Source organism: Polypterus senegalus, unplaced genomic scaffold (genome assembly GCF_016835505.1).
Source record: "Polypterus senegalus isolate Bchr_013 unplaced genomic scaffold, ASM1683550v1 scaffold_4786, whole genome shotgun sequence".
Lineage (NCBI taxonomy): Eukaryota > Metazoa > Chordata > Cladistia > Polypteriformes > Polypteridae > Polypterus > Polypterus senegalus.
The window spans coordinates 713-21,639 of NW_024378226.1; the positions used below are offsets into that span (position 1 = coordinate 713).

The following is a 20,927-nucleotide window of genomic DNA, read 5'->3' on the forward strand; positions in this document are numbered from 1 at the left end:
TCTCAATGCAGAGGTTTGGTATCTCTGCTCCGAGCCTGTCCCAGATATCAGCGTATTCAGGAGGAATCTCATTTCAGCCACTTGTACCCACAATATTGTCCATTCAGTCATTACCCAAGTTCATGACCATCGGTGAGGGTAGGGACATAGAATGACTGGTAAATTGAGAGCTTTGCCTTTTGGCTCAGCTCTTTCTTCACCACTATGGATTGGTATAGCGACCACATATCCGGACTCATTTCCCTGATCCGTATGTAACCATCACTTTTCCCCAAACTCATGAAACAAGACCGTTAGATACTTAAACTTTGAAGGTGCTGATCCTCATCCCTGTCTCTTCACCCTTGGTCACAAACCGTTCCAATACGTGCTGGAGTTCACAGCCTGATGAAGCCAGCAAGACTTTGTCATCTACAAAAAGCAGTGATACATTTCTAAGGCCACTGAACCGAGTTCGAGTGTAAGTAGGTCATTTTCTCCATACAGAAGGGGTCTCACCTTCTTTACTTTAGTTTTTTATATACTCTTCTTGTTGACTGTTATTTAACTTTGGCCTTTGTACATTCATAGACCCATCTCTTATTTCCATTTGGGTCTGAGTCATCTTTGACTCCTGACCCTCTTGTGGCTTATTATTAGGAAGCAGGGTTTTTCAGAGATTCAGAGTACAGTATCGACTGAGCTCCTATATAGTAAATTCTTAATTCCAGTATTTTTTTATAGCCATTGTTGGTTCATGTATCCTCTGATTTTCACCAATACCTGTAGGAATTCCTCCTAATGAAGCAAACTCGGCTGTAGTCCTACCCTCATTTTGTGGCTGTTTTGGCCACCCGCTTTCTGTGCTTCTTTTAAGCACACCAGTGTACACTCTTTCTTACCTTCTTTTGATCTGCTCTCCCAGACGCTGAAGGATTCCAGTCTGACAGTTCTGCCAGCACTATACCCTTTGAACTTGTGCCCTTGCATCCAAAATAGTTCTGGTGTTGTGTGTCATACCAGAGGCCTAGTCTGGTCTTAGGTCTGATTTGCTATCTATCCTATCTAGCTGTAAATAAGTGAGCAGGTGGACTGGGAAAGGTCATGGGAAAACTGCTGGCATCCTCTGAATATTGATTATAATTTCATACATAATTCAGGCTTGAGGCACTATGGAATTCTCCATATGTATTGGGATTCTTTTTCTAAACTTGAGTTGTCTAGTCTGTCAGACACAGATGGAAAGTGAAATGGACATTTATATATGTTGTAACTACTAGGGAGTGCCACTAATCCTCAAACCACAGACACAGCAACATCCAAGACAATTCCAAGTTCAAATAAATGATTTTTATTTGACAAAACACTTTCCACATATAATCACCAGCAAAATAACTCAGCATCACTCTTAGTCCTGGAATCAGCCTAGTCACTGTCCTCTGGATTTTCACTAGCACAGCTATGTATTTTTGTAATATGGAGACCAAAACTGAACACAGTATTCAAGGTGAGGCCTTTGTGGGGTACTATATAATTTGAGCATAACTTCCCTTGACTTATACATTTATACATCTACACATTTATGCTATATGTTGGTAATGATGAGTCCACTAATAACTCCCGGGTCCTTCTCATAAGGCAGGGATGCCCACACTTTTTCGGCTCGGCGAGTTACTTTTAAAATGACCAGGTCGAAATGATCTACCTACATTAAAAATTATATATATATATATATATATATAAAAATCCGTACTTTAATAAACAACCAAGAAAAGTAACATTGCAACAATGCACTCGCACGCCTATGTGTGTGTGTGTGTCTCTCTCGCGCGCCTGTGTGTGTGTGTCTCTCTCTTGTGCGCCTGTGTGTGTGTGTGTGGGTCTCTCTCGCACACCTGTGTGTGTGTGTCACCGCCTGTGTGTATGTGTGTGTCTCTCTTGCGCGCCTGTGTGTCTGTGTCTCTCTCTTGTGCGCCTGTGTGTCTCTCTGCCATGCCTGTGTGTTAGTGTGTGTGTGTGTCTTTCTCGCGCAAGCGCCTGTGTGTGTCTCTCTCTCTCTGCACAGGGAATGCACAGGGAGAGACTGAACATGTGTGGCCCGCACATGCGCACTTCACCAGAAGATACACACACGGACATCTGGAAGCACACAGGGGTTTTATTAAAGAGGATATATATTGTCACAAAAGCCACAATGAGACAAAGCAAGGTTTGGGGCAGCCATCCGTATAATTTGTTTTCCTGGCTGCAAATTGTCTTTTCAAATGATAGCACTGCTGTGCACAAAACCAAGTCCAATACAGAACTGAGGGTATAGGGAAAAGGAGGAGGTTTTTAAAGGGGAAGACAGGAAGTGAGATCATATTAGTCAGGCTCATTGATGTCTTCCGCCATTGGTTCGAGCCCGGACGTGACATCACAGGGGCCGGAGCCGGCAAGGTCTCCTTTGATAGGTTCGGTCCCGGAAGTGACGTAAGGAGAGCCAGGTGGAATCCCCCGGGAATGGCCTGCAGGCAAGGAAGAAAAAGAGTCAGTGCACTCTGCCACATCCTGGTATGTCTCAGAACTGTCCTTACCCGAGCCCTTTAGCTGCCTCCCATGCGCACGTGTGTGACAATATATATATATACTAAGTATCAGAGGTGGGTAGTAACGAGTTACATTTACTCCGTTAAATTTACTTGAGTAACTTTTTAGAAAAATTGTACTTTTAAGAGTAGTTTTACTGCACCATACTTTTTACTTTTACTTGAATACATTTGTGAAGAAGAAACGCTATTCTTACTCCGCTACATTGGGCACTCGAATCGATTACTTTTTTTCCATTAGATAAAGTCTGACAAACAATTTTCAATCTACTTTCTGTAGCATATGCTGTCAAGTTGCGCACATGCCTTCCATTGCGTCTCCAGCTCTGACTCGAGGTTTTGGATATTCAAGGCGCTGCAGCTTTGAGGACAGATGTTGCATTTTTCGTATGAAAGCATTAACTGAGCTAATCATATTGACCATGGTTTTCTCTTTTCCTTGCAGCTGTAAATTAAGCTCATTCAACATGTTGGTCAGATCAGAAAAAAAGTGCCAAGTCTAGCGGCCATTGATCATTATTAAGTTGCTTGTATTCTGCATGTTTAATGACAAGGAGAAACTCCTTTTTCTCCAGCCAGGGGTCTTGAAATCTCAGCAGGAATTTTTCCTTAGCCATCTGCCTCAGCGAAGGCATCTTTTATCATCTCTCCATCTTGGAAGGACTTCTTATGCTTAATGATCGAGTGACTCACCTGGAACGATGCTTCGGTGTGTCTGCCTTTGCTTTTGAGTTCAGCCGAGTGAAAAATGCTGGCTGTCCGTTCTCTTTCTCAGATCACTTTTCGGAAGGAAGTCAGTTTTGTAGCTTTTATGAACAGTTCGAAAGTGCCTTTATACATTTTCCTTCATTATAATAGCAATGATAGATTGACAGATCACACAAACGCACTTCGCTTGTGACATTGCGAGAGAAAAAAATCCTCTTCCAGTTCCAAATTCAGCCCATAAACAGTCATTTTTTTTTAAATCCCTTCTTTAGTCGATATAAATTGGAAGGCTAACAAGATCACTTAGATAGCCAGAGTTTAGCAGTAGCTCGTGCGTTTATCATGCTTGCAGGATGACCAGTGAGTTAGAAGAAAAGAGATTTCAAACTGGCCGCCCTGTATGTCAATCAAGTGGCAAATGCCATAGGGAGGATATATGATAGACTAACATTTAAAAAAAATTTTTTGAATGCAATGCGATCTACCTTACCTCACTCCCTTTCCGATCTACCGGTCGATCGCGATCAACGTATTGGGCACCACTCTCATAAGGTGTATGTACAAGTTTCAAACCTCTCTTTGGGAATTCATATGTAATATTTTCACTTCCTACTTGTAATACCTTAAATCTATTTGCATTAAAATTCACTAATGTTTCCCTTAGAGAAGTGCATGTTCAGTGAAAACCTGCAGATATTCTGTTTTGTCTGCATAATAACTTGTAAATGTCTGTTGTGAATTTATTTTAAATAGTACTTCATTATCTTCCCACCTGTTCCGCTCAGTCCTGCTTTTCTTCTTTATATGTTCCCACATCCTGACTTGAAGGTGTGCTGGGGTGCATTTTGCATGTGTTTTTTGGCCAGGCAGAATTTCCCAGCCTGTAAAGCGAAACATTAAGAGGAGAACATGCATGGAGTGTATTTTATTTTCCACTGCACGACACAAGGTAATGTAACACCACTGGGGAGTGTTGAACTAATTATCACAGCTTTGTCCTGACTCTGTTTTCTTGTCTGTTTTGGCTCATTTAATAAGCACACCATAATTAATAATTGATAAGAGGGGATAAAGTTACTGAATATAGGTGGCTGGTTGACTTAATGGCACCTTCACCTTTTGAAAGGCAAAGGGCATGGCAGGAGGGTCGTGCTATTCACCTGCAGTCAGCTAACCCCTGTCTTTCTTTCAGACGCTGTAAACAGAAAGAGAGAGGGATATGGGAAACTTCAAAGGCCATGCCCTACCAGGCAGTTTCTTCCTGATTGTTGGAATTTGGTGGTGTGTCAAGTTCTCCTTCTGGCATGTTAGTCGGCGAAAGAAGAATGCCTGTCCATTTGCCACCAAAGCTGTGTATCGCCGGGTGGAGATCATTGAGGCCACTGTCATTGTGGTCTTCTCTCTAATAGGTAAGCTGCTGGCCTTTTTTGTTTGCCTGATTAGAATAAAATGTGGAACTCAACTTTGGTTAAACTCATTATTTTGTGCATAATGAGAAGTCTAATGCAAAGGATAGAGCAATTTGCTTGATTAGTTGAATTACTTTAATTTTCACGCAGTATGTAAAGATAAATCTACATATACTTGAACAGTGTGAATAGTTAAATGTGCTGTGTCGGTAATGTAAGCAAACGAAAATGAAATGAGAAGCAAATTAAGGAAGGATAAACCATAGTCAAGGAGGGCACAGTGATGTTGTCCTTATCACTACAACGTAGTAGTTACAAGAACACAATATGAATTCTGCTCCTCTTTCAGTAAATTTAGAGATTGTTTTTTGCATGCACCTGAGTTTTGTCTGGGTAATAATATTTTTTCCATGACTCTCAAAGACGTTCAGAGTCGGTTGATTGCTGACTCTAAATTCATGTAGTATGTGTGCATGTGCCCTGTGCTTCGCCGGTGCCATTCGGTATCCTTTTCACCACGTGCTGCAAGGAGAAGCATTAGTTTCCCATGTCCCTATATTAAATTAAGCAGTGTTAGCAGTAGTCCTAATGCATCTCTATATCCAGGAAATATTTTATAGTGTAAAAAAATAAAAAAGGTGGTTTATTAAACTTATAATAACTCAAGGAAGAATAACACAAGGAGAACTTAAAATAAAGGAATAAAACAATAAATCTGCTGGCCCTGACTAACAGGTAAAAATCTCAGACTGACTGGGGCACTTTCTCACCACAGATTAACACAAAGCACACCCCCTTCTCACCTGCAACACTCTTTGTTAAACATATCTGCCTTCTTCACCTCCCACCAGTTGAACCCTTGTCCTTTTCCCCTCCTCACTCCATGTTCACTAGTTTGTGGACCTGTAGGGGCTTTTATGTCCTGGCCCTGACCTACTTTAGGGAACCCCATAGTAAGGATGTGAAGGGTCCACAATAAAGTTCATGAGCTGTGTTGGTCGAACTCCCCCTAAAGGCCCCAGGCACTAATACACATCTCCAGCAACATCGAAATGTCTAAGCGTGCAGCCTGGATGTTCTCCCAGGTTTCATGGAGGATCCTCAATATATTGTGCTGGGGCTACACAGCACTCTTCAGCAGCTTAGAAACTCCATATAAACTCACTGGAAATACATACTTAACTGAAGGTCCTGCATAGCCCTTTTTGTTGCAGCTACAGGCCCCTGTTGGCCATAAATGATAGCATTACTTGGTTTTCTTTTATAGTTGGGTCAGGAAATGAATGGATGAGTTATGGCTAAGTGCTTGATGTTTTTGTACAAGCAGATTCCGATGTAAGCAATGGCTTTATCATAGCTACTGTATATGCTATGAAGTACACAACACCCATTTTGCCCACCTAACTATTAACTATTTTTTCATCAAGTCAGACTGCATGAGTAAAGAGAAGTGAAACAGATGGGCTAGCTGTGCAGCTTTATGATTCTTCACTCCCCTGAAGATTAGATGTTGCGTTACAGCCTCACGCAATTCTGATTTAGCAGCTATTGTCTAAGGATTGCATTTGCCAATTCACAATACTCTGAGGTCATTAACAGTCTAATTAATTGAGGCTCGAGGAAGCTAAATCCATTAAAGAAATCAGGGAGCAGCAGTTCAGCCTCACATTGACAGGATCGTAAGACAGTGGCCTGTCTGAGGCCATTAGAGACCTTTAAAGGGGAAAATATGACCAGTGGTCACCAGGGCACCAAAATATATCACCGGTTACTGGAGGGAGCCCAGTAGTCCAAGGACCAGCAGTTTACCCACTCATGTGAGGCAGAATCCTGAATTGGATGGAGTGTTTTTTGAGGGGTATGGAAAAATTAAGAATCTAGTGAAAGCGCCAAGTTAGAAGATATCACCAGGGAGGTGCAGTGAATGTGGAAGTTCTTATACGTGGGACAAGCTGATGTGATTCCCTGATTATATCTTGGTGAACAACTTTCTGTGTTATGTGTCATTGTTTTGGCATCAGGGTGAATTTTCTCCATTGCTGCCTTGTGACAGTGCAACACATTTATAGAAAACCTTCAAATCTGGTCAGCTATTAGGATTCTTGCTTAAATTCAAATTCGCAACAGGTAGCTATAGAGTATTTTTTCATATGTGATGGAAACCAAAAGACTGAAGGACTAGAAACACAGTGGCAATTGCTGCTTATATTTTTGTAATAAATCTACCTGGAGATAAACAAAGAGTTACAGGATCTTACCAAATTTTCCATACTGTCAAATGATGTACTAACAAATTAGTATTCTGTGTAAGAGATTTTCACTCAGTCATGTAGGCTAATGTAACATAACATTCTCAAACCCATGTTATCTTATTCAGGGTGGTATAACACTGCAGCCTAATCATGGAAGCACTGGACCCAGAACAGGATCCTAAATCATTACAAGATCATGTATGGAGCTCCACTCTCATACAGCACCAATATGAAATGGAATATGAAAGGAAAACCAGAATATGCTAAGGAAAGCCCCACAGACACAGAAAGAAAATGCAGATTTCACATGTAAAACAATTCCAGGCTGGATTTGAACTGTTAGCACTGTTTATAAGGCAGCAGTGCTAACAACTGTGACATTTGGCTATCCTGTAGGTTAATGTGCATATGGGAATATATATACTCTGTACACATGACATACACGGACTGGGGAAAATTCAGAGGTTCTGCCTCCACTCTGCACTGCACTCGGAGTACCAGTGTATAGGCCAGCCATGATATCCACTACTTAGCAATAGAATTATTGAATACAACAAAAATACTTGGTCACCTTAAATTCCTTTGCACCTCTTCATTAGTGTCTTTTGTTTTGCAGATTTGTCAATCAGCACAAGCAGCAAGCAGACTGCTATCCCATCCATTCACCGCCGCAGCTCAACTCAGACAAAAAGTTCTCCCAGCTCAAGTCTGTTTATCTGGGTATGAGGTGCCTGGAGTTGTATAGGGTAAACAATATATTGTTATTTGGAACTCATGCATTTCATTTGTGTTCTGTGTCTACAACGATCTGTGTAGATGTACTGTAGAATGACAGGAAATGCGAGGCAAGAAATGTTGAACACAGAAACTTTTTTTCATTCTAGTACTAATGACAACATTTTGACATGAAGTGTATAATGTGTGAAGAATGAAGTCGAAATATCAAATAAACACTTTCACAAAAGGTACAAGTATTACAAAACAAGTGTGCTTTTATTCAAGGATATAACCAAATTAAAAGAAATCAAATTAGGGTACAACACTGACATGACCTCTTGGGTGGTGTAGCGGTAAGAACTGATGACTCATAAGAGGTCACAGGTTCGATTCTGGGCGCTTCCTAGAATTACCGTTTTGGAGTAGTGAGCTACTCTTATTGTTACTATTGTAGAATACATACATCTGATTTGAGTCTTTAACAGCCGTTGTAAATTTATGGTACTTGTAAAGGTTAGCTTTTTTTTATATGTACCTATATATACCTGTATTTATATACTTATCTTCCAACAGTGTAAAGTCAAAGTAGACTGCAGAGCTTCCTGTGTTTGATCGACACAGGCATGCTGACAAAGTACATGTGCAGTGACACTCCTTTTTCAGGAAAAAATCCCAGTCATCCCCTTAGTCTCTTTCCGAGACTCAGGTCATAAAGCTTATGGAGCTGTTTCTGGACAAAGGCAGGACTGTAACAACAGCTGCCTAAAGTGCGATAGGAATTTCCAACTGCAGCTAAAGTGATTTGTGTACTGAAGTAGCATTGCACATGTACTTTGTCAGCATGCCTGTGTTGATCAAACACAGGAAGCTCTGCAGTCTACTTGTGACTTTACGCTGTAGGAGGATAAATAAATAAATGAAGGTAGATAGGTAAAGAACAGTTGATCTGAATTTTATATAAATAACATATACAGTGGAACCTCGGGTCACGAACGTCTCGGACCACGTACAAATCGGGTTACAATCAAAAAGTTCGCCAAACTTTTGCATCTGTTCACGACTACACACTCGGGTGACGAACAAGCCAGTTTCCCTTCTGGTTCATATGCGCCGATGATTTCCACACGTGTTCAGTCTCTCCCTGTGCATCAAACGAGAGAGAGCGAGAGAGCAGGCGAGGGAGAGCACGAGAGAGAGAGAGAGAGAGAGGGCTGACCGCGTAATGCCGAGAAGGCAGTTAAAGAATGCACCGGGCTTGTTTTTAAAGAGATTGAATAGAACATCGTTGTATTTAATGAAGACTTTTTTATTGGATTTTAACCTCCACTTCACTTCTGTTTACAGCGATTGGTTTGTAGCGAGCATTGTTGCAATGTTACTTTTGTTGGTTGTTTATTAAATTGCAGATTTTTCAAATGTTCATGTTTTTCCCTGTGCTTAAAACTCATTAAAAAAAAGTGTTTACAGCGAGCGGCTCGTAAGGCTATAGCGTGAATTGTTGCAACGTTACTTTTCTCTGTTCAAGGTTTTCTCAGTGTTATTCAATGTTTTTACATTTAGTTTACTATTACGCTGTGCATTCTATGGTATATTTAACTATTTTTGTGCTTAAAAATCTTTAAAAAAATATATTTACATACAGTTCGTACGGTCTGGAACGGATTAATTGTATTTACATACCATCCTATGGGGGAAATAACTTCGGGTCATGAACAAATCGGGTTATGACCACAATTTCGGAACGAATTACAGTCGTGACCCGAGGTTCCACTGTAAATGTTTTTTATATAAAGACTATCACAAAATATAATCACAAAAAGAACATTGCACGATACCTTGGCGAGCTCTTCAAGCCCTGCTGTTTCGTTGAAGGACATGCGTGTGGCATATTCACTGACAGGATGATGCCCAACCTGTTGCTGCATCCAAACAGTGCCATCTTTCTCTTTTACGTCTAGTGCAGCTGCGTGGTTCTTATGTGTGAGTGGATGTTTCATGTTAGATCGGGGAGAGCATGAATGTCCATCCATCCATCCATTATCCAACCTACTATATCCTAACTATAGGGTCACAGGGGTCTGTTGGAGCCAATCCTAGCCAACACAGGGTGCAAGGCAGGAAACAAACCCTGGGTAGGGTGCCAGCCCACCACAGGACACACACACACATACCCACACACTTAGGACAGTTTAGGACCGCCAATGCACCTAACCTGCTTGTCTTTGGACTGTGGGAGGAAACCGGAGCACCTGGAGGAAACCCATGCAGCAGTGCTATCACTGTGCCACTGCGACACTCAGCGTGAATGTGACAGAGAGAAAAAAACTGAATTAAAAAAAAAATAAATGCTAATCTTTACAAGTACCATAAATTTACACCGGCTCACAACACAAACAGTAATTCTAGGAAGCACCCAGAATCGAAATGACAACCTCTTGATTTTGAGTCAGCAGTTCTTACCTCTGCACCACCCAAGCGGTTGTGTCAGCATTGTACCCTAACCCGATTTCTTTTACTTCAGTTCTATTCTTTAATAAAAGCACACTTGTTTTGTTATACATATCCAGTACCTTTTGTGAAATTGTTTATTTGATATTTGGACTTCAGTCTTCACATGTTATACACTTTATGTCAAAATGTTGTCATAAGTACTATAACATGAAAAAAAGTTTCTGTTTTAGGTATGTGTTCAACATTTCTTGCCTCACATTTCCTGTCATCCTAGATTTATATAGATCGTTGTAGGCACAGAACACACATGAAATACAAGTGTTCCAAATAACGACATATTATTTACCCTATACAACTCCAGGCACCTCATACCCAGATAAACAAACTTGAGCTGGGAGAACTTTTTTTCCGAGTTGAGCTTCGGTGGTGGGGGGATGGGATAGCAGGCTGCTTGCGCTGATCAACACAAAGATGCTAATGGAGAGGTATGAAGTAATTTGAGGTAGACCTGGATTACAAGTTTTTTCGTAGGCTTCAAGAATTCTAGTGTCAAGGGAGAACCCACAAAGTTTCAAGATGTTCCAAAGGGTAGCTCAATCAATTGAGTCGAATACTTTACGAAAATCGACAAAGGCTACAAAGAAAGTGTGCCGATATTTGTGTTTGCTCTCGATGAGAACCCTAAGTGCCAGAATGCAGTCGATGCTAAACTTCTTAGACATAAAACCAAACTGGTCGCTGGTAGGTCAGTGAGTGATCACGGATCCAATTGAGGATGATCCTAGCAAGGACCTTAGCAGGCACCAAGAGCAATGTTATCCCCCTGTAAGATACAGGCGATCACCCTTCCACTTCCATTTCCATGTCGTCACAATTTCGGGTCTGTTGGGATGACACCGACTCCCAAATGGAAGCAAAGATTGCTTTCAATGCCAGGAGGACAGCCTTACTATCTTCCTGGAGAAGTTCACCCCAGATATCACAGATCCTTGCAGCCTTCCTTGCACTCAGCTGGTTCACCACCTGTATTCTCAGTGAGATTGGGTGATTCACAGCTAATTGGAGGATTAGGCTCAAGAAATATGGATCCAGAGATGTTCAACAACCTAGCCAGAGGTTCAACTTTAAATAGATGTTTTTGCTTCTATTATGTTCAGTTCTTGCATGGGCTGAGTATTGGGCAGGGTCGTGGGGTCCAGCAGCTGCATGCATCTGTTGATGAAGAGAGATTCAACGATGTTCACTTTGCCAACCATGCTGTGATCTTCTTGGAGTTAATGGAGGCTGTGACTGGGGCCCTTGAGAGACTGAGGAAGGAGTCTGAGTGTCTGGGCTTGCTAGTGTCCTGGATAAAAAACAAGATCCAAGCCTTTAATGACCTCTTTGGTTTACTTGCTTCGGCAGTGACCTTCATGTCTCTGGTGACTCATCCTATGAAGTCAGTAGATACATTGGAAGAGCATTGGGGAGTCATTAGGTCATTAGAAAGGGGTATGTGGTACTCCAGATATCTCTGCAAAAGGACAAAGGTCCAAGTCTTTAGAGCCCTGGTACTCCATGTTTTGCTGTATGGTTTGAGAGACATAGATGCTATCCAATGACATGAGATGAAGACTGGATTCCTTCTGTACTGTGTCTTTTCGAAGAATCCTTGGGTACCACTGGTTTGACTTTGTGTCAAAAGAGTGGTTGATCCTGGAGTCCCGAATGATGCATATTAACAGCATTGTGAGGGAGCATCAGTTATTGCACTGCGGTCATGTGGCGTGATTCGCTGAGGGTGATCCGGCTCGCAGGATCGTCATTGCTGAGGACTCAAGCGGCTGGACCAGGCCAAGGGGACAACCAAGTAACATCTGGCTACAGTAGTTAGATGATCATTTCCGGAGGGTGGAATTGGACTTTGTGTCTGTACTGGGGGTTGTCAACCAGAATCCCAGGCTGTTTCATCATGTGGTGGGTGCTGCAATGTGCTGTACCAGTGCATGCTCCCCAACTTGACGTGACCTGTACACACGACAATACTGTTACTACTACTGCTGCTACTATAAAGTAAGCACCTTACCTCTGCAAAGAATATAGAGCCATATAGATGCAGACTGCAAACTAATGTATTATTTTATGTGTTGTGGAACAGAGTGGTTTGCAGAGTCCCAAAAATAGTTGGAGTGCTAGCCGGGCTACCACAATTAAGTGCAAAATACCTGAAACTTTAAAGCATCTAACTCGGAGCTCCATTCTATAGAGTTCAGGTCACAAGTGAGATGCCACCTTCCGAGGATGGCCAGTTTTTTATACTTTGGACTGGAAGGGGTTTGGCTTGTGGAAACAGTGGGGCACAGTCAGTCAGTTTCCTGGGGCTCTTTCTCAGAACTGCAGAGGAAAGAGACAAGGCAGTTAGTGACAGTGCCCCTCTTGGTCCAGGGTGGTACAGCATACCTGAACAGAGCTGGCAAGGTGGTCCTCAGACACGCACGTGTGACAGTGTGTTATTTAGGAGAAAATAGCTTAGTACAAGCTTAAAACTGATACTAGAAAGTGTGATCTTTATGTCAGACGAGAATAAATGCATTATTGTATAGTTTTTAGTTTTAGAGTTCTTAAGAATGTCTGCTTGTGTCCATCTTTAAGATCAGTTTATCCTTGTTTACAACACTAGATTGTTTTTTTTACTTGTATTGAAGGTTAGAGTAGGCTTTTTCTAATGTTTACAGCTCTCTTACTGTTATCATTAAATGCCTTGGGAGAATTGACCTCAGAGCGATCATTTTTCCTTTTGGTTTCTTCATCTCTCCATGTGTGCATAATAAACAGTGTATGAATCTACTAATCCTTTTGTGTTTATTCCATGACAATAATTTGGGCTTAATAATTTATTGTTTCTTTTACCTTCCTCTTCTTTCTGGCCTACAGGCATGATTGCTGAACAGTTTGTCCCTGATGGTCCTCATCTCACACTCTTCAATCATAAGGAGCAACACTGGGATCACCTAATGAACTGGCAGCACACTACCATGTATCTCTTCTATGGGATAGCGGGTGCAGTCACAATTGCAGTTCATACCACTGCAGCCGCTCCAGTAGCCTTTGACCGACTAATGCTCTCTATTGCTGTCTTTATAGAAGGTAAAGTAATTACTCACAGGTTCTTCTCACAGAAGAGTGTCATAATGGCTGCAAGCTATGCATATACTTCAGTGCTGACTCTTTTGTCCCAAAAATAAACAATAGCTTACATACTCACACAACTGTTAAGGTATGAATATTTAGTTGTGTTTATAAGTATTTAGGTGTAAGCACATGTCTATGTATATTTGTACAATATGTGTTAACATGAATGAGTGTGAATATTCTGGATTGGTGTGTACATAGGCCTGCATAATTGAGTCACTGTGCACACTATATATATGTATGCACATCAGTCCGTCTACCTGTACTGTATATGTGAACAGATCTGCAAATTTTTTTTCAATGCAGCTGAATTGTTAGGAGTTTGTTAAGGCCATCAATTACAATCATAAATACAGAGTGCATTATGATATAGTTTTACCCACCATGTGCTTGAAAACCACAGTAGATAACATAATTCTCAGCAGAATAAATGCACTTACTTTAATTATATATCTGCTTCATTAGAACAGTCTTGAAGAGAAAAAGCCATTCAGCTCAATAAGCACATCAAATCAGCTAAGTATCCCAAGATACGTTGAGTTTTGAAGGTCTCTAAAGTCCTATTGTGTACTGCACTACTTGGAAATATAGTCCAATATGTCTGTTCTTCTCTGTGTAAAGAAAAAATGTATAATGTGTGAAAAAGTAACCCATAAAAAGTTTGTCTGTGTCTCAGTATTCTTGTTGAAGAACTCGCTTTAAAGTAACAGCTGGGATCCACTGTACCAATTTGCTTCATAATTTTTAATTCCCTTAATAATTTTTAAGTATTTGATCATACCAAAACATAATCTATGTTTGCTTAAACTGAACAGGTTCCACTCCTTTACTGTTTCCTGAGTCTATAAATTTAAAATTGGACATCATGGGTATGGAACTCTGAGAGTTTATCAAACTTTTTTATTGACAAGGATGATTATTGAAAGTATTAATGCCTAATCCTTGTTTGGAGCTTCCCCCATGAAATGGGTAGAAATGGCAGCAGAAGAAGGAGAGGTCTGAGGTCAGATTGGACCAAAATAGGTATAGTGCCCGTGTAGATGTGTGTTTTTACTACAGGGTCATCAGCCAGGACCATTTCTACTTCTGCTTATGAACTCCTACCATTGATCTCACAAGTAACATTTCCCCTAACTGTTGTGAATGCTGGCCCCGGCACAGACAGACGGACAACATATTTTGCACCCACACACTGTTTATTTACACTATATACAAATATTCAAAGTCACGTGCACTCACAACCCCAGTGCCTCTTGCACCGAATTCCCCAAGTCCAGGGCCCACAGTCTCTGTGCCTTTGCTCTGGCCGCCTCTTGTCCTCTCTCGAGCTCCGTCCTACTGCCTCCCGACTTCCACCAATGACTGGAGGGAGGCGGCCCCTTTTATGGGAACCCGATGGGCTCCAGCTGCTTCCCGGCACTTAACGTTGGCCACACCCCTGTGTGGCGGAAGTGCTGGCTGCGCACCCGGAAGCCGTCCGTATCTCCCCGGTCGTCTTCCCCCCGGCACTTCCTGGTGTGGCGGAAGTGCGGAGCTCCCGGGATAAATAGGCACTGGGGCACCGCCTGGCGGTGGCCACGGGTCCCTACAGGGCTGGGCTTCAAAGCCCCCTACCCGAGGCCTCCTGCATAACCAGAACGGACGCACCTTCTCGGTCTGGAGGAGGCACACGCCCTCCTCTGGTCCTCCAAGGCGTCCCGGCCGGGCTCCAGCCTCGGCCGAGGACCACACGGGATGAACCGGCATCAGGGCGCCGCCTGGCGGTGGCCACGGGTCCCTACAGGGCTGGGCTTCTAAGCCCCTTACCCAAGTCCCCCAATATAACCAGGATGGACACCCCCTCGCGGTCTGGAGGAGGCACAAGCCCTCCTCTCCTCCTCCTGGGCGTCCCGGCCGAGGGACCACACTGTCTATCAGCTAAAGACATGCCTGTTCTACTTCTTCAGCCAACTACTTTATTGTTTTCCTTAGCTTTGTTCTTGTTACTTCCAATCTCCTTAACAAAGGCTAGCTGGACATTCTCACAAAGCCTCACATATCTACCTTCACTATACAGATGACTGCCGCTCATCATCCATCCCTGTACTGAGCTGCCGGGTTTGAATATTTCACTCTTTTCCTCTCATGGCCTCCTCCACCTTCCTCTCTCTTCCATAGGACATTCAGGTTGATCATAATGATCTTTCTGGCTATTGGAGACCATATTACTGTGTCTGGCTTTAGTGTGATTAAGTTAATTTTGGTAGAAACCTGAAGCTGGCAGTTCAGACCAACTCTCATGTGGCAACCGTTTGTTAAAATCAAGGATACATGACATGTACTATATGAGCAACAGATTTAAAAGGGATCAAAACAAGGATGGAATCTCCGTTCTTCTATTAAGTTTTTGCGGCTTAGTTTGGCTGTTTGTGGTTTCAGCAGTAACATAAGTGGCATTTTAAGCAAAAGAACATTCATTTTGAGTCATATTTTATAAAATTATTACAAAACATAACACTAGGGAGAGCTCTTTCACATTTACAATCTACAAAATGCTTACTAAATATACAATAGCAGTATTGAACACCTACTTTTTCTAACCATAACAAGGTGTGTTATATTGAAAGGATGTAAAAACTGTAATGTCGACCATGGATGTAACATTTCTTAAATGTAGCCAAATATTAAAAGAGACAAGAAAAAGTCAGCTCAGCAAAGCCTCTCAATCCCAAAATGACACTGAGTTGAATCCTGAAATGACCTTTTGCTCACCACCCTACTTGATCACTTATTCCATGTTTGTGGGTACTTTTGTTTTAGGAAAAATTTGTAACATTTGTGAGAAATTTACTGTCAACAAGTTTGCCTTTTGGGTAAATGTTACACAACAGCTGGTAACTGATAGTCTTTTTCAAAAATTTTCCACAATCAAATGAAGACATAGCAGTCCTTGGGGAAACAGAGCAGAATAGTGGCCACAGTGAGTAGACCATTCATTCTCTGAACAAATTGGAATAAAAACATATTTTTCTCTTTCTTTTAGGCTTTTTATTTCTGTACCACCTGCATGGTCGAGACATGCTGGATGTCCATGTGCATATGCTCCTCCTGTATGCAATTTTTGGTGGGGCACTCACTGTATTCCTAGAGGTTTTTCTGCGAGGCAATATTCTTCTAGAGCTCCTAAGAACCAGTCTGTGCCTGCTACAGGGCAGTTGGTTTTGGCAGGTATGAATTTTTAGATATGTTTTTAAGGCAAGGGGCTGAATATGGCATCTGAGGGGGTAGTGTACTCTAACATATGTGAAATTCATCACCACTCAGGGAAGGCCAACTGTAACAAATTCAGCTTGATTTACTGCCAGAAACACAGTTGAATTTTTCTATGCAAATGTATACAATAGATACGAACATCTATTATAGATACAGTTACACATAATTAATACTTTATTCCACAGCATGAACTTCTCAAAAAAGACACAGTACAGCAATAAATTAAATCTGCTTTATTCAGCTAACTTTGATATTACTGTTACAACAACAATATTTATTTGTACAGCACATTTTCATACAAATGATGTAGCTCAAAGTGCTTTACAAGATGAAGAAAGAGAAAAAAGGCAATACTGATTAACATAGAATAAAAGTATGGTCTGATGGCCAGGGGGGACAGAAAAAACAAAAAAACTGTTTGGCAATTTTCAGCACAGGCTTACCTGTGAGAGCTCTAGAGGGATATATTTACACTACTGTTGGTTAATATGTGTTCAAGAAGAATCATGAGCACACAAAGAGGTAAGTATTATACTTTATTAAGCACTAGCACAGTTAAGGTTAAACTGGAAAGGCTTATGCCCGTATATTTTTATAAGTCAAATGTCATGTATGCACTGAAGGTTGAGGAGAGCAAATTCCTTTCTTCCAGATAGGGAATGTGAACTTGAGGTTGGAAATATTTGTGGCAAGCACTGAACTGGTACTAGGTGGGAATAGACCCTGTCAAGTGGGCATGATGTATGGGAAAAGATGCTACTCCCATTAAGCTGGGAAATATTGGTGGACTCATTTAGAGGCAGATGAGGAAGACAAATGTGTTAGGAGATAAGAACTGTAATAAAAGTAAGGTTTGCCCATCACTGGGCACTCATTTCACCTGATCAGAGTCTGTGTTTGCATCATGCAATAAATCATGCCCTTTCTGAGACTCTGTGTGCCTTCATTTAAAGACTGGATGCCACACCCTTGCCACAACAGAGCTCAGCTTGTCTAACTGGGAGATTCAAAATAATCAACTGTTTTTAGAAGTGAGGAGTACTATTCATAGGAATTCAGGAGAATTTCCATACCAGGCTTTACCTCAGGTGGTCAGGGCAATAGAGGCAGTCAGAGCCAGACATGCACTACATCTGAAGCAATTCAGAAGGGGATAGGCACATTATACTGAAGTGATTCTTATCTTATTCAGCCAGATGTTTCCTTTGATCCCTGGGAACCCAATGATATCATCTTTGTCTCACCTGAAACAATACACCCTTTGGTATTGATGTTCATGGCCAGGCTGGGCAAGTTATAGAGGCTTCCAGTTTGATCAAGTGTGTGGAGGTTCACTTTCTGTATACCTACAAGAGAAAAGCCAAGCAAAATGACACCTTTTATTGGCTAACTAAAAAGATTACAATATGCAAGCTTTCGAGGCAACTCAGGCCCCTTCTTCAGGCAAGATGTACATACAAGCAAAACAAGGCTTGGAGATTGCAGCCATTGTGTCAGAGACTGCCGAATAACACTAGATAAAAAGTAAATAGCAAAGCAAAAACAAACAATATAGAGAATGCAATTGTCCAGTATTAAAACAACACGATATTGTATAAAAGCTTAAACGTCTTCAATTCTAATCTGTTCGTAAGGACTTTATTACATTTCCCAGAAATCTGTTCCACCTGTCCCCGAGCAGATAATATACTGTGAAGAACAGAAGCTAATTGTCGTATGGGCTACAAAGGCCACCTTTTCTGTGCCTTTTAACATTTAATAGCTGGTATTAAATGGGTCTTAAGATAAAATAACAGTTTGGATTTCACAACCATTTTAGGGAGGAACCAAATTATTAGAATATGTTTATATATATTTGCTTCTATTAGAGCAGTTCTTTGTAAGGGACAAGAATTAATATTCACAGTCTTAAAACAGATACATTGTGAGGCTAACATACCCAGAGGTATATAACACAACAGTTGCAGCTTAAGCAGGTAAATAAATGCCCTTTGGTTGATACAGGCTCCTTTGGTACATTGAAAAATAATTCTTGGATACATAACTTGTGATGCAACTAATAAAGTAGTGCAGAAGAGTTAACTTCTTTGGCTATTACGATCAAGGTACTCCAATTATTTCTTAGAATTAATCTCATTCTTCTAAGGGAGGAACAAGACGTTGTAGTCTCAGAAAAGTTTATTGTGAAATCTAGGCATTGGCTAAAGCTTCTTAATTTGCAACTTTTTTATTTTAATGGGAGAAGTATGCAGCGTTTAGCATTTGGGCTTGACTGCTTTAGTAAGTTAACACAGAAACATCATTCAAATGATGTCTCTGTAGTAACCCTTTTTTCCTGGTGGAGTCTTAGAAGCACATTGGCCATTGGTTTCAGGCCACTCCAGCATTGTATCATGGGGTATTTTCCAGTTTTTGGCAAAGTATATTAGCCAAGGTGATTCGTGCTATTAGCTGTTTTCTAGTTACACTGTAGATCTATGTAAATTCAAGAAGATAACATGATATTTTGAGCCAGTAGCTAAAGACGTAGAGGCTATGAATTAGGTTGCATACTTACATGAACATCATGATAACTGAGAATTTGAATGATACAATTATAGAAAGTAAAACAAAATAAAAATGTGGAAATAATTAGACTATATTCCAAATGTGACATGTTAGGTGTAATAAATAAGCACCAGTAACAAATATGCAACTTATTTTGGCTCTTACTGTCATCCCCATGTTTGTTCTCTCGCAGATTGGCTTTGTCCTTTATCCCCCCAATGGTGCCCCTCAGTGGGATCTGCAGGATCACAACAACATGATGTTCATCACAATGTGCTACTGTTGGCATTATGCCTTTTCTCTTCTGTTGGTTGCTGGTATTTACACTATAACCAGCTGGTGAGTAGAGTTGACTTCTTTTAGCCTCACTGCTACTTGCAATGCTTGCTTTGGTTAATAATAATAATACATTTTATTTATACAGAACACAGTATGAACAATGTCATCTCTAGGTGTTTATGATTTTATGTCTACCTGTTATACACATACTGTTCTTTCAAATATAAAGTTTAGGATTCTCTAAACTTTCAGTGCACCATATGTATTTATTCTGCATTTTAATTTTTCCTCATGCCACCATGTATTGGATTAAACAAGTCTGAGAATGTCATGTTACATTGTTTTATTGATGTTACGTTATTTTGTTTTACACTTCTAGTGATATGACTTGCATTGTTGTGCATTCTGGCAAATACTAGCAATTGAATCCATTCTGAAAAAAATTTGTAGACTTTTTAAAAATTTTAGTTAAAGAAAATAACATTCCATATAGTCAAGCCAAAGTTATACAATGAAGAAAATAATATTATATACAATCAAGCTAAACTTATACAACAAATAAGAAAAACAAAAAACAATATTGAAAAGAGACAAAACCTAACAAATATTTTGTATACTTTCTATTGTTGCTCACAAATCATTATTTAAAGCTTCTGCTTTTTTGAATTTTAATGCAGCCAGATGAGCACACTGTGTCAGCAGAGTTATATTTTCTTTCATTTAAATCAATATTATAAGTTTACATACCCTGGCAGAATTTGTAAGATGTGTACTATACTTTAAAGAAAAGATGACAGATCGGGCAAAAAGACTTCATTTACTTTAGATGGAATCCAAGCTAAACTGTAAGGCAATACAGAATGCAGAACCATTAAACAAAACATAGTAATTAAGAAAATAATGAGACGGGCCCTGTTCAAACGTTTGCATAGCCTTAGTTCCTACTACTGTTTATTGCTTCCTTTAGCATCAATGATGGCATGCTGTCTTTTGTAATAGTTGTGGGTGAGGCCCTTGATTTCTCGGGTGTTATTGCTTCCCATTCTCCTTGGTGAAAAGCCTGCAGGTCCCATAAATTCTTGGGTTGCCTTACATGATCTGCACATTCAAGATCTCCCCAAAGTGACTCAATGAAATTGAGGTCAGGAGACTGTGATGGCCACTCCAGCACCTTCACTTTTTTCTGCTGTAGCCACCGAAGGGTCGGCTTGGCCTTGTGTTTTGGATCACTATCATTTTAGAAGATCCAAGTGGCATCCCATGCGCAGCTTCCAGACTGATGAATGCAAGTTGTCCTCCAGTATTTTCCAGTAACATGCTGTATTCATCTTGCCATCAATTTTCACTAGGTTACCTGTGCTGCTGTAGCTCACACACCCCTGAAACATCAGAGATACACCTCTATGCTTCACAGTAGGGATGGTGTACTTATCATCATGGCCCCTTGTTGCATTGTCTCCAAGCACAGCGTTTATGGTTTTGACCATAAATTTCAATTTTGGTCTCATTGCTCCTAAGGAGTTAGAGGTTCCAGAAGTTTTGATGCTGATCTAGATGCTGTTTGGAATATTGTA

The 20,927-nt window shown here is 40.8% G+C and overlaps 1 protein-coding gene across 1 annotated transcript; it reads left to right on the plus strand.

Moving 5' to 3' along the window:
• The first annotated feature begins 4,477 nt into the window (after positions 1–4,477).
• On the plus strand, positions 4,478–19,417 carry LOC120519564 (transmembrane protein 45B-like). Its single transcript, XM_039742516.1, has 4 exons — positions 4,478–4,684; positions 13,018–13,230; positions 16,298–16,482; positions 19,268–19,417. Exons 1-4 carry the CDS (start codon positions 4,495–4,497, stop codon positions 19,415–19,417), a joined length of 738 nt encoding a protein of 245 aa, XP_039598450.1. The 5' UTR covers positions 4,478–4,494.
• Positions 19,418–20,927: the final 1,510 nt, after the last annotated feature.

Bases quoted from the DNA above. Each gene is read 5' to 3' on its own strand.
- LOC120519564 (XM_039742516.1), top strand. From the start codon at position 4,495: ATGGGAAACTTCAAAGGCCATGCCCTACCAGGCAGTTTCTTCCTGATT. The intron at 4,685-13,017 runs GTAAGCTGCTGG...TCTGGCCTACAG, and splicing joins TGTGGTCTTCTCTCTAATAG to GCATGATTGCTGAACAGTTT. The intron at 16,483-19,267 runs GTATGAATTTTT...GTTCTCTCGCAG, and splicing joins AGGGCAGTTGGTTTTGGCAG to ATTGGCTTTGTCCTTTATCC.